General features: G+C 44.5%; 1 protein-coding gene across 6 annotated transcripts in view; it reads left to right on the top strand.

Moving 5' to 3' along the window:
- The window catches only part of fhod3b (formin homology 2 domain containing 3b), a 254,738-nt gene extending 241,349 nt beyond the window's left edge, over positions 1–13,389 (top strand). For 4 of the 6 annotated variants that reach the window (XM_055924642.1, XM_055924646.1, XM_055924644.1 and 1 more), the window contains 9 exons: positions 774–956; positions 1,553–1,672; positions 2,679–2,840; positions 3,337–3,527; positions 3,694–3,886; positions 5,395–5,418; positions 8,643–8,838; positions 9,332–9,493; positions 9,848–13,389. In XM_055924642.1, coding sequence (XP_055780617.1) covers positions 774–956; positions 1,553–1,672; positions 2,679–2,840; positions 3,337–3,527; positions 3,694–3,886; positions 5,395–5,418; positions 8,643–8,838; positions 9,332–9,493; positions 9,848–9,930 — 1,314 coding nt within the window. In that variant the 3' untranslated portion in view covers positions 9,931–13,389. The remainder of the gene's footprint in view (positions 1–773; positions 957–1,552; positions 1,673–2,678; positions 2,841–3,336; positions 3,528–3,693; positions 3,887–5,394; positions 5,419–8,642; positions 8,839–9,331; positions 9,494–9,847) is intronic. The other 2 variants (XM_055924647.1, XM_055924643.1) reach the window with 1 other exon arrangement.
- Positions 13,390–14,369: the final 980 nt, after the last annotated feature.

Raw genomic sequence — 14,369 nt, forward strand, 5'->3', positions numbered from 1 at the left:
TCATCTCTATCTCCATCCCTCCCTTTCCTCTCCCACCACTCATCTCTATCTCCATCCCTCCCTTTCCTCTCCTCCTTCAACTCCCCCTTTCCTCTCCCACCACTCATCTCTATCTCCATCCCTCCCTTTCCTCTTCTCCTTCAACTCCCCCTTTCCTCTCCCACCACTCATCTCTATCTCCATCCCTCCCTTTCCTCTTCTCCTTCAACTCCCCCTTTCCTCTCCCACCACTCATCTCTATCTCCATCCCTCCCTTTCCTCTTCTCCTTCAATTCCCCCTTTCATCTCCCACCACTCATCTCTATCTCCATCCCTCCCTTTCCTCTCCCACCACTCATCTCTATCTCCATCCCTCCCTTTCCTCTCCCACCACTCATCTCTATCTCCATCCCTCCCTTTCCTCTCCCACCACTCATCTCTATCTCCATCCCTCCCTTTCCTCTCCCACCACTCATCTCTATCTCCATCCCTCCCTTTCCTCTTCTCCTTCAACTCCCCCTTTCCTCTCCCACCACTCATCTCTATCTCCATCCCTCCCTTTCCTCTTCTCCTTCAACTCCCCCTTTCCTCTCCCATCTCCACGTCCAGCCTCCCTTTCTTCTCCTCCTTCAAATCCCTCCTTTCCTCTCCTCCTTCAACTCTGGTCCAGCCTCTCCAACGGAATGTGTGTGTGTGTGTGTGTGTGTGTGTGTATCTGAGGGGTTGGTACAGCAGCAGACACATTTATGTCTCGTATGGATTCATGAAGTCGTCTTCTTGTCCTCCTTTCCTAGAAAATCCTGACGATGATCCCCACGGAGGAGGAGAAGCAGAGGATCCAGGATGCTCAGCTGGTGAACCCTGACGTCCCCCTGGGATCTGCAGAGCAGTTCCTCCTCACCCTGTCCTCCATCACGGAGCTGTCCGCCCGGCTGCAGCTCTGGGCCTTCAAGATGGACTACGAGGTCACGGAGAAGGTCAGAGCACCGCCACCTTTCTGTCATCACCGCACCAGTTCCTAGAAATGGAGTCATGCACTACCTCACACTTCCTACGTGTACATCATCATAATCGGCGGATTGTGCAATACAAAAGAGAATTGTTGGATATGAATATGGATTGGCTTGTCGTAGTTCACATACCAAGGTGTCGTAGTTAAGGAAATAGGTGTCGTAGTTAAGGAAATAGGTGTTGATTTCCATATAGCACCTGACTCCTCTATGGTTGTTACTGATTGTCCGTTGTTGTTGAACATACGGGTTCAACAAAGAACAACATGAATTATTCCTGGATGTTGTTTCTAGTTGCAGTCTTAAAGTAATAATCTCGTGACAGACGGTTACCATCTGTCCAGCACACACGCAGAGAATCATCTTACAGTAACTAGAGAAATACTCCCAAACAAATCACTTTAACATTTAACCTTCAAACAAATCTCTCTGACATTTAACCATCATAAAGTATTCTCAGCTGGTTCCTGTAATGACTAGCTTCAGTTTAAAAGGCCGTATTTGATGTGTGTGCCACTTTCTCCCTCCCTCTCTCACTCTCTCTCTCCCTCTCTGTTTTACAGGAAGTGGCAGAGCCTCTGCAGGACCTTAAGGAAGGGATGGACCAACTGGAGAAGAACAAGACGCTGCGTTACATCCTGTCCACGCTGCTGGCTATAGGCAACTTCCTTAACGGATCCAACGTGAGTAACATTACAGAAGTCTGGCCTGGGGGTGGAGGTGGAGAAGAGATGAGCTCTCCCCCCCCCCCCCCCCCTCTCTCTCTCTCCCTCTCTTTTTCTCTCTCTCTCTCTCCCTTTCTCTTTCTCTCTCTCTCTCCCTCCTTCTCTCCCTCCTTCCCTCTGTGCCCCCTGCTAAGCACTGCCATATTGACTTGGCAAAGACAACAGTGTGCTCTCTGTTTGTAGAGGAATGTGCTGTATGCTGTCCGTCTGTCTGTCTGTGCACCAGACACTAGCTAGCCCACTACAGCAGTGTATCTGGAAATGGAAGGCCTCTGCTCAGCGATGCACCCAACCTGGCGCTGTCTGTCTATTGGAATGAAAGAGAGGCATAAAGAGAGAAAGAGAGACAGAGAGGGTATGAGTGTGTGTGTGTGTTTGCCTGCGTGTGTGCGTGCATGCCGTGCTTGTGTGTCTCAAAGGTTTAGGATATGAGAGCCAAACATGCAAGTCAGAAAACATGAGGCATCAAGCAAGTAGTTCAGCTAAATAATGCCTGTGTTTATATTTGACGATAAACCATTTAAAATGGGCAAAGGAACAAAGCAAACCCAGTTAGGATGATGTCTTTCAGGAGATGTTTTTTTATTCTCCTTTTTAGGTAGCTCTGCTCTTGCTAACTAACAATTGGTAGGTCTGCAGTTGATTGTGGTTTGTGATAATCACCGACTAATGAAGCTGAATTACTGGTTGACCACTCGATAGAAACCCTTTCTCTTTGTACAAGATCTCGCTGTCCAACATAAAAATAGCGATGTTCTGTAATCTCGTTGTGGTGCATATTGGTGACTCATGCTAAAGCGGGAAATCTACTGCAATTTGGGCCTCATTTGTGCCTCATTTTGGGAGTCTGATGTTAATAGCATAGACTTGTATCTGTTGTAGTTACATAATGGGTGTGCTTCTTTTGTGTGTGTGTGTGTGTGTGTGCGTGCGTGCGTGCGTGCGTGCGTGTTTATGTATCCAGGCGAAGGGCTTTGAGCTGGGTTACCTGGAGAAGGTTCCGGAGGTAAAGGACACGGTTCATAAGCAGTCTCTACTGCACCATGCCTGTTCCATTGTGGTGGAGAAGTTTCCAGACAGCTCAGACCTGTACTCTGAGATCGGAGCCATCACCCGCTCGGCTAAGGTACGCCTGTGATTGCCTTAGTATAAAGGACTCATGGAAACTCATGGAAATGATGTTTATCCTTGTAATCCATGTCATGCTATCAAGCAAAACCTCTGGCTAGATTCAAACTGATCACCCCATTTCGACTATGTACCTTTTTGCAATGTTTCCGTGGAGACCACATTCACGGTAAACCCTGCATATGTCGGCTCAATCGGAAATGACCTTTAAATTTAAGTCGCGCTATAACGCGATGCTCTGCAGTCTGGATTGAACCTAGGCCCTAATCAATAATGATTGTCATAAATCATTTATTTTATGTCCATGTAGGCAGCTTTAGGTGGTACTCATTAATTACGACGGTTTCTTGTATCAAATCCAAAATGCCATCTCCTGTCATTGTGTAGCTTGAGCAAGGCACTAAGTCTATCCTCTAAACTAATCCAGAGGCAACACATTTCCTGTGAACAACGGACAATAAAGTCAACTTCTTCTCTGCCACCTTGTTTCTCAGGTGGACTTCGACCAGCTCCAAGACAACCTGAGCCAGATGGAGCGACGCTGCAAAGCATCGTGGGACAACCTCAAGGTCATCGCCAAGCACGAGATGAAGCCTGCGCTCAAACAGAAGATGTCTGACTTCCTAAAGGACTGTGCAGAGAGAATCATCATATTGAAGATAGTCCATCGGAGAATTATCAACCGGTATGATTCTAGTGAAGGGTCTTCTGACGCATTCTTTTACCTGGTTGAAATACCATCTAGCGTAGCTTTGACCCCATCTGTTTCTCCAGGGAGAGATAACGGTGTGATATCTGACAGCGTAAACTGCAATGTGATGTTAACATGTTTTTCTCTCTACGTCTTGCAGGTTCCATGCCTTCCTGTTGTTCCTTGGCCATCCAGCGTACGCTGTGCGGGAGGTCAGCATCCACCGCTTCAGTAAGATCCTCAGTGAGTTTGCCCTGGAGTACCGGACCACGCGGGAACGCGTCCTGCAACAGAAACAGAAGAGGGCCAACCACAGAGAGAGGAACAAGACCAGAGGAAAGATGATCACAGATGTGAGTGTTGTTGTTCACCTAACAGGCCTGCTCATGGGAAGTGGCTCAAATGGTGCCCTACTCCCTATATAGTGGACTACTTTTGACCAGGGCTCGCTAAGAAATGGTGTACTATAAAGGGAATAGGGTAGCATTTGGGACGCAGACCTTGTATATTTAAACACTTTTAGTCCCTTGCCCCATCTGGTCACTTTTTCTTTTGTAGGCTTCTCCTGTGTTCTCCTGTCTTCTCCTGTGTTCTCTTGTCTTCTCCTGTGTTCTCCTGTCTTCTCCTGTGTTCTCTTGTCTTCTCCTGTGTTCTCTTGTCTTCTCCTGTGTTCTCCTGTCTTCTCCTGTGTTCTCTTGTCTTCTCCGGTGTTCTTATGTCTTCTCCAGTGTTCTTATGTCTTCTCCAGTCTTCTCCTGTGTTCTTATGTCTTCTCCAGTCTTCTCCTGTGTTCTCCAGTCTTCTTCTGTGTTCTTATGTCTTCTCCAGTCTTCTCCTGTGTTCTCTTGTCTTCTCCGGTGTTCTTATTTCTTCTCCTGTGTTCTTATGTCTTCTCCAGTCTTCTCCTGTGTTCTCCAGTCTTCTCCTGTGTTCTTATGTCTTATCCAGTCTTCTCCTGTGTTCTTATGTCTTCTCCAGTCTTCTTATGTCTTCTCCAGTCTTCTCCTGTGTTCTCTTCATCTGAGACTCTCTCAATTTCTTTCTTGAACCTCCTCATTGTCATCCTCAGGATTTCATTCCGACCTGCACACTCTCCAAACACGTGGCCACTGGCCCCCCTAGACAACACATTCATTTCCAATGACATCAGCATAGTTTCACACATCCAGTACAGTGATTGGTTACTGTAACAATAATCAGTGATCTGTTTAGTATGTATCCTATTCTAAAACAGCAGGACTGATCCCCTCTCCTCATACTCCTGCTCCTCTTCCTCTGCCCCCCCCCCCCCCTCCACCTGCTCCTCCTCCTCCTCCTCCTGCTCCTCTTCCCTCTTCTTCTCTTCCTCTGCCCCCCTCCTCCTGCTCCTCCTCCCCCTGCTCCCCCTCCTCCCTGTGTGATGATGAAACTCCCTCCAGCCCAGAGGGGCCTGCAGCCTGCTGTAGGAGGGAGATGGAGCAGCACTCCAGGGCCTGTTGTCCTTGGTAGGGTTCACCTCCAGTTCAAGAGCCCCCTAATTCAATCACTGTGTGAAATATTCCAACCTTTGGATGTCCCTGCAGGAGAAATAACTAGCCCCACAGCGTGATCACGCTGCTCTCACAGGGAGGAGGGGGGCACAGTTGTGTGGTCGTCGTACACAATGGTGAATTAGTGAACCGTACAAAAGACAAGACGTGTGTTAATGGTCAACCACCGTTTTTAGATAACCTCATTTACAGAATAGAACAATCCTCATTCTTCTTTTTGTCAGAGGTCATATTTCTGCTCTTTCTGTTTGACTATGACGCCTCCAGCACATCTCATAGCATCTCCTTTTCTGTCTTCCTCTTCATTTCATCTTCTTCCCTTTCCTCTGTAGAGTGAGGATGAAGAGGATGGTGAGGTATGGGTGTGTGTGTGAAAGTGTGAACAGGTGCATGTGTGTGTGTTATTTGTCCTGTGGTAGTAATGTCTCTAACCTTGAACCAAAGGCCAGAATTGTTCATCACGATCAAGTTGACATATTCTTCTCTGGTTGTGTGTCCACTGTATTTCTTGCTGTGATTTTTAATGCAGCCACCTGTACAACCAACATTACTGCCAACTCCTTGTTGTTATTGATTCTTACTAGAATGGAACTCTACTAGCGGCATCATTTAAAAAACATCTACTGGATGTAGTATTTATAGTCTTTACAGTATTTACTGAATACTAGAGGTGCATCCAAAATGGCACTCTATTCTAGTGCATTGTATAGCGAATAGGGTGCTATTTGGGATGCAGACTAGGTACTGACAGTGTGTTTAGATGATCCAGCTACAGTAGTAGTTATCAGACTAGGTATTGACAGTGTGGTTAGATGATCCAGCTACAGTAGTAGTTATCAGACTAGGTATTGACAGTGTGTTTAGATGATCCAGCTACAGTAGTAGTTATCAGACTAGGTATTGACAGTGTGGTTAGATGATCCAGCTACAGTAGTAGTTATCAGACTAGGTATTGACAGTGTGGTTAGATGATCCAGCTACAGTAGTAGTTATCAGACTAGGTATTGACAGTGTGTTTAGATGATCCAGCTACAGTAGTAGTTATCAGACTAGGTATTGACAGTGTGGTTAGATGATCCAGCTACAGTAGTAGTTATCAGACTAGGTATTGACAGTGTGTTTAGATGATCCAGCTACAGTAGTAGTTATCAGACTAGGTATTGACAGTGTGGTTAGATGATCCAGCTACAGTAGTAGTTATCAGACTAGGTATTGACAGTGTGTTTAGATGATCCAGCTACAGTAGTAGTTATCAGACTAGGTATTGACAGTGTGGTTAGATGATCCAGCTACAGTAGTAGTTAACAGACTAGGTATTGACAGTGTGGTTAGATGATCCAGCTACAGTAGTAGTTATCAGACTAGGTATTGACAGTGTGTTTAGATGATCCAGCTACAGTAGTAGTTATCAGACTAGGTATAGACAGTGTGTTTAGATGATCCAGCTACAGTAGTAGTTATCAGACTAGGTATTGACAGTGTGTTTAGATGATCCAGCTACAGTAGTAGTTATCAGACTAGGTATTGACAGTGTGTTTAGATGACCCAGCTACAGTAGTAGTTATCAGACTAGGTATTGACAGTGTGGTTAGATGATCCAGCTACAGTAGTAGTTATCAGACTAGGTACTGACAGTGTGGTTAGATGATGATCCAGCTACAGTAGTAGTTATCAGACTAGGTATTGACAGTGTGGTTAGATGATGATCCAGCTACAGTAGTAGTTATCAGACTAGGTATAGACAGTGTGTTTAGATGATCCAGCTACAGTAGTAGTTATCAGACTAGGTACTGACAGTGTGTTTAGATGATCCATCTACAGTAGTAGTTATCAGACTAGGTACTGACAGTGTGGTTAGATGATGATCCAGCTACAGTAGTAGTTATCAGACTAGGTATTGACAGTGTGTTTAGATGATCCAGCTACAGTAGTAGTTATCAGACTAGGTAGAAGAATCTCACAAGGATTGTAAAACAAGGACATATCAGACAAGGCTTAAGGGTTAGAATTAGAATTAGGGATTTGATGTTAGGTGAAGGGTTAGGTTCATGTTTAGGGAAAATAGGATAAATAGTGTGCGTGCGTGCGTGTGTGTGTGAGAGAGAGAGAGAGATAGGTAGGCTATGGAAGTTCTGTTCACTGCAAGTCCACAGACGAGGGAAGCAGGGTAGGCCAAACTCAAACCAGACCCCGGGGGGTCAGAATCCACAGACAAGGGAAGCAGGGTAGGCCAAACTCTAACCAGACCCCGGGGGGTCAGAATCCACAGACAAGGGAAGCAGGGTAGGCCAAACTCTAACCAGACCCCGGGGGGTCAGAGTCCACAGACAAGGGAAGCAGGGTAGGCCAAACTCAAACCAGACCCCGGGAGGTCAGAATCCACAGACAAGGGCAGCAGGGTAGGCCAAACTCTAACCAGACCCCGGGGGGTCAGAATCCACAGACAAGGGAAGCAGGGTAGGCCAAACTCTAACCATACCCCGGGGGGTCAGAATCCACAGACAAGGGAAGCAGGGTAGGCCAAACTCTAACCAGACCCCGGGGGGTCAGAATCCACAGACAAGGGAAGCAGGGTAGGCCAAACTCTAACCAGACCTCGGGAAGTTAGAATCCACAGACAAGGGAAGCAGGGTAGGCCAAACTCTAACCAGACCCCGGGAGGTCAGAATCCACAGACAAGGGAAGCAGGGTAGGCCAAACTCTAACCAGACCCCGGGGGGTCAGAATCCACAGACAAGGGAAGCAGGGTAGGCCAAACTCTAACCAGACCCCGGGGGGTCCGAATCCACAGACAAGCACTTCCTGATAGAACCTAGGGTAGTAGACCTCATGAGAACCAGAGATTCATCTCTTAAAAAACAATGAGGTCCACATGAGAGTCTGAGTCCTAAATGCCACCCTATTTCTTATATAGTATAGTGTACTTCATTTGACCAGAGTCCTGGTCTAAAATAGTGCACTATAAAAGGAATAGGGTTCCATTTGGGATGAAGCCTCACTCTGCTGACCAGGATCAGCTTACACAGCTCTGTTTGTTCTATAATGTAACCAAGATGGCGATCACCATCAACAGGGAAGAAATCAGCAGGTTTCAATACAGATGGTTAGGTTTTACTTCACTGTATGTGATGTATAGGTTCATAAGACGGTCGTCACATAGCGCTGATAACTTAGGTCTAAGTAAGGTTAACTTATGACTAATAAGTTATGACAAAGACCTGTGGTGAATGGGTTTCTGACTGTGTGTTTTTGTGGGGGGTGGGGGGTGTTGTTGGTTTGTTTGTTTGTTGTTTGTTTGTTACAGATACTAAATAAATATGGCTTCTGTTTGTGGGATACAATTTTTAAAAGTGCATGCAGCATGTGACCATTTAAATATAGCTCCCATGCTGTTGGTCAGGAGAATACTGTATAGAACTGTGATTAACCCAGAATGGATTTGTATGTCGTTGTTTTCTAGTTGTTTTCTTTGAGTGCTCTTAATGGTGCCAGAGCATGGTGACTAATTGAACCATTTCCGTAGATAGATTTATGAAGTTTCATCTCTAACCTAGCTCTTCTCTCCTAATCCACCCCACAGGATGGAAAGTTTGGCGGCAGCGCCCCGGGGCCTGTAAGCCAGGAGGGCGTGCTGACGCAGGGTCTGCAGTACGCAGAGGATGCAGCGGAGCATGAGAACATGAAGGCAGTGCTGAAGAGCAGTTTGCAGGGCTGCAGTGACAGTGGAGCGTCCACCGTGCCAGGCCTACGTACACGCATCAGAGCCAGCAGACCAGGTCAGTCTGACAGACCACCACCTTCACACAACTCCTGTAAAAAAGGGAAACTTCTGAAGGACTTTTTTTTACAACCGCCAGCTCTACTACACCTGAGGTTGATTCTGTCTGTCCTTCTCTTCTCTCCTTCTCTCCTTCTCTTCTCTCCTTTTCTCCTTCTCTTCTCTTTCTCTCCTTCTCTTTCTCTCCTTCTCTTTCTCTCCTTGTCTTCTCTACTTCTCTTATTGTTTTCTCTCCTTCTCGTCTCTCCTTCTCTTTCTCTCCTTGTCTTCTCTACTTCTCTTCTTGTTTTCTCTCCTTCTCGTCTCTCCTTCTCTCCTTCTCTTATCTCCTTGTCTTCTCTCCTATCCTTGTCTTCTCTCCTTTTCTTTCTCTCCTTCTCTTTCTCTCCTTGTCTTCTCTACTTCTCTTCTTGTTTTCTCTCCTTCTCGTCTCTCCTTCTCTCCTTCTCTTATCTCCTTGTCTTCTCTCCTATCCTTGTCTTCTCTCCTAGGCCGTGTGGGTCCTTGGGGCTCATCAGTGATTGAAGACCCACCTAATTGCACAGACGCTGCAGATGAGATCATGGAGCGCATCGTCAGGTCAGCCACTCAGGGGCCCAGGACACGGACAGAGCCTCGCGAGAGGAAGAGGTCCAGAGCCAACCGCAAGTCACGTGAGTCAGAGGGCCTTTTTACAGTAACAAAATATTTGAAGTAAGAGTTGCCTTTGTTTGACATCAGATTTGCAACTTTTCTTTTTACAGTATCCTTACATTAGCTTTGGATGTGGTGTGGCCAAAGGTTTAACTGCCCCCGACATCTGACTGTGGACATTCTGTCAGTGTTAATGCACACTATCTTATTTTCCAGCATCACCTGCGGAGTGATACAGTTCAACAACACAGTGCTACAGTAAATACATACAGTTCTATTTAAACCTCTTCATGACTCTCTCTCTCTCTCTGTGTCTCTCTCTGTCTCTCTCTCTGTGTCTCTCTCTGTCTCTCTCTCTCTCTCTCTCTCTACAGTGAGAAGAACACTGAAAAGCGGTCTGACGCCAGAGGAGGCCAATGCCTTGGGGTTGTCCAGTGGTTCAGAGATGGCTGTGTGACAGGAAGAGAAGTAGAGCTGGATCCGGCAGCATAGCACACACAGACACCTGGGAAACCCTCTTACCGCCCTTCACTGACCCCTGACCTCTAACCCCTGCTCATCCAGCCAGCCCGTCAACCGCTGCACCATAGCTTAGCTTGGTATTTCCCCTGGTTCAGCTTTATGATGACTGTAGCTCACCTTTCTGTCTGTGGTTTGTGCAGGTAGCTGTGGCACAGTGTGTCACCTGGTTAAGATGGTAAACAATGTTCAGGAAGAGACCATGAGGAATATGGTCCTCACCCAGGATAATAGATGGTTTTCAGTGGAACAAAGTGGTATTGGTATAGGGGCAGGTGAAGGGGTTCAGTGATCCAGCTGACCCAGCTCCACACACACACACACTCAGGTAAAGTTCAGCATCCAAACCACTACACTATGCTGCTGTGCCGACTTGAGTGTTTCTTAATCCTGTTGTTCCAATCAGTTGTTTCTCCTAACCTTTGAATATGAGGCTGAGGCCTTTGAGGAACAGCTCCCATCCCAACTGTAAGTCTTAATCACTTGATGAAGCCCACAGTGACCACATGACTAGTGGTGAATCTCAGTTGTATTTCCTTGATTCCTCGTGTCTTCTATCCTCACCTGTCTATACAAGGCATTAGAGGACTAGATCTGAGGTTCCTCCTCCCTAACCTTTTCCTCAATTGAGATTCACCCTATGACTGAACGATACAAACTGAGACTAACCTACACAGAAGACCTTTAGCCTCAGGACTTCTAAAGGGAGGGACATGCGAGTGCTTGAATCACTGTGGACTTGTGTCTGAACCAAAAAGGCCTCGGAGTTGAATAGTAAAGAAGTTAGCATTGACACTAAAGAAGTTAGCATTGATGCTAAAGAAGTTAGCGTTGATGTTAAAGACATTAGCATTGATGCTATCTATCCCCACTTATGATGAGCATGTGTGTTGGGCTTGGTGTCAGACAGTATTTTTAGTTCGAACAATTTTTGTTCATATAAAAAAAATGGCTGTGTCCACAGGCTGATTTGTTTTACTATACTACTGTGGTAGTTTTTTGGGTTTTAAAATACTTTAATGCGTGAGAAAAAGGTGCTCAGAGAAGGAATATTTGCACTGGATGTAGAAGTTGGATATTTAGAGGAAAAGAAGGTGAAATCCTTGACACACACTGATGTACCAATCAGATATCAGATGAATTAAAGAATTCACCAGATAGAACCAGTAATGAGACAGTAGCACAACTGATTATACGCTCTAACAGATTCTATTGACTTTTGCAAACTAAAATGTTTCCAATTTTGCATGTTGTTGATTCAGTTGGATTTGATACAGATGGAACAGAGTGGAATTCCAAGAGGACACACCATGATGTGTTAAGAGGGAAGGTATCATTTACTACATACAATTGAATTACTGGATTCCACTTTTAAAAAACACATAGCATATCAGAGTCATCAACTTTGGTGAGAACAGTCTGTGAGCTGACAAGTGTACAGAAGGGACGATGCTACTGGGTCCAGACAGACTGACGTCTGTCAATCACGCGAAGCGAATGTTCCAGCTTTAACCTATAGGCCTGCCTAGTACCTACAATTGCACACGTGTTGCATGCATGACACCAGTGTTACGCAAGCTCCTGCTGTTCGCTGCAAAGCCTTTCTTCTATGGTTGAGACATACTTATTGTGGAGTGTTAGAACTGACTGGGAGATATATTTACACTAGTTACACGTACGTACTCTCTCTCTACTCTCTGTGTCAACGAGTTAGGCAACATTTAAGATTTTGTTTTCAAGTAAGAGATGAATAATAGGTTATTATAGAAAAACGATATGAGCTTCAACTGAATGAGTGCCTTTTATAGACAAGTCTATTTATTCAGTCATGTTCAGGGAGATATTTGTTACAGAAAATGTTACTGTGTGTAATGAAAGGACTTCCTCCTTAGGTCAATTCAACAGCTGTGACTTCCTGTTTTCATTCTTTCCTAGATGAATACATTTCAGTACTATGTTCCATGGCTTTATGTCTTGGAAACAGTTCTCCTCTTCCATTTGAGCATTGCGGTTTTATTTTGAATCACAACTAAACTAGGGTTATAGCTGATTGTCTAACGACAATATTTCCATTTTAGCAGTTTTGTCACAAAAAATGTTCTACAAAAAGATTTTAGTTGTTTCCATTTGCCTTAATGTAGAATTAGGGCATATAGTATATCTGAACTTTCCTACACTGTTGACTTTTATTGGGGTGTAGTGGTTACAGTCAGCTAGCTAGCTAGTTTTTTAAAGTGCATAATTCCAGTTTACATTTGGAATTGTGTAGAGAGTTGTATGATGATTCTACACAGTCACAAACATTCACTGTGATGGAAACAGCCATTGTCGACTAAACATGAAAGAATATATGCTTGCAGCAACACAAGCCACAACATAACAGTCACACACCTATATGTCTTTCTCATGGAGAACTTACAATTTGGTATGAAACTATCCAGCACCTTATACACCATTTGTAGCATGCATCTTTTACTGAGGACAACCAGATCATTAACAGTGACAAAGTATATTCTTTCAGCCTTTTTCTCAGATGGTCATTTTGAGTATTGTAACTCTGAGTACATGTAAAGTAATAATGGGGGAAGAGTGCTGTAAAATTATGTAAAAGTCACAACGATGTGTTTTATGTCTTTCAATTGTTGGCATTTTGTATAGAATAGTGTATTATAGGTTAAACAAAGCAGTGTTATTCTATGGAAATTGTAATTTAAGTGAAAACCAAACCATGCATGGTTTAAAAAAAATGTCTACAGATGTGGCGTTTTATGGATAAAGGGAGATTGATTTGATTTGAATGCTCAGAGGCTTAGCATTTGTTATGTTTGATTGTTTTTCCTCTGCACATGACTTGAAACGCATTAGGATAGACGGAGAGGTCGATGTAACCAGCTAGGGCTGGATTCAATCTGTATCGCTGAAGTTCAGCGTTTTAGCGTGATTGAAAGTGTTCCTGCATTAGCATAGACTGCATTCATGGTAAACACTGCATATGTCGGCTCAATCTGAAATGACACAATCTGTAACGCTTCAGCCCCTAGTACTCCTATGGAACCTTCAGCAGCCTTTCATTACATTGCACTCAATAAAACACGGTGTGAGTGTCCCAAATGGCACCCTATTCCCTATATAGTGCACTACTTTTTTTTTTTTTTACCAGGGCCCATAGATTTCAAAAGTAGTGCACTGTGTAGGGAATAGGGTGCCATTTGGGATGCACACCAATGTTTTCTGTGATTGGCTATATCATCTCCTTCTCACCCACTGCTGTACTGTAAGTCAGTGTGGGACTTGGACACAAGCACATCCAGACTCTGTGAGCTTTTCTTGCGTCTTCGCCCCTCCAACAACAACTGTATGTATGAACATCTTGCAATTAAAGGTCTCTTAAGAAACATTCAGAGACACTGTGTGAATTCTGTTGTGTGAGGGGGAAAAAAAGTCTGATTCTTTGTTAAATGTGTTCTGGTAATAATCCCAGAGAAACTATTAGTAGTCTGGCCCTATACTGTATCTGATGTAGTATACTGAATTCATGTCCATCATTTTCACTCCTGTCAATGTTACACCTGGAACCCTGTTCCGCTGGCTGCACTGTAGCCTAGAGTTGTCTACACTACATGTGACCAATAAAATCTGATACCTAAAAGTACTCGATACATTTTGAATGCTTAGCAGGACAGGAAAATGGTCCAACTCACGCACTTAACTAGAACATACCTGGTAATCCCTACTACCTCTGATCTGGCGGACTCACTAAACACTCACTAAATGCTTTGTTTGTAAATTATGTCTGAGTGTTGGAGTGTGCCCCTGGCTGTCCATAAATTAAAAACAAGAAAATTGTGCCGTCTGGTTTGCATAAAATAAGGAATTTGAAATGATTTATACTTTTTATACTTAAGTATATTTTAGCAATTACATTTACTTTTGATACTAAAGTACTTTTAAAAGCAAATACTTTTAAACTTTTACTTAAGTAGTATTTTAATGGGTGACTCACTCTTACTTGAGTCATTTTCTATTAAGGTATCTTTACTTTTACTCAAGTATGACAATGGGGTACTTTTTCCACCACTGCCAACAGAGGGGTTATGGGACAAGGCTAACCAACAGAGAGGGTATGGGACAAGGCTAACCAACAGAGAGGGCTAACCAACAGAGGGGGTATGGGACAAGGCTAACCAACAGAGAGGGTATGGGACAAGGCTAACCAACAGAGAGGGCTAACCAACAGAGGGGGTATGGGACAAGGCTAACCAACAGAGAGGGTATGGGACAAGGCTAACCAACAGACAGGGCTAACCAACAGGGAGGGTATGGGACAAGGCTAACCAACAGAGGGTGTATGGGACAAGGCTAACCAACAGACAGGGC

The sequence above is a fragment of the Salvelinus fontinalis genome, chromosome 6 (genome assembly GCF_029448725.1).
Source record: "Salvelinus fontinalis isolate EN_2023a chromosome 6, ASM2944872v1, whole genome shotgun sequence".
Lineage (NCBI taxonomy): Eukaryota > Metazoa > Chordata > Actinopteri > Salmoniformes > Salmonidae > Salvelinus > Salvelinus fontinalis.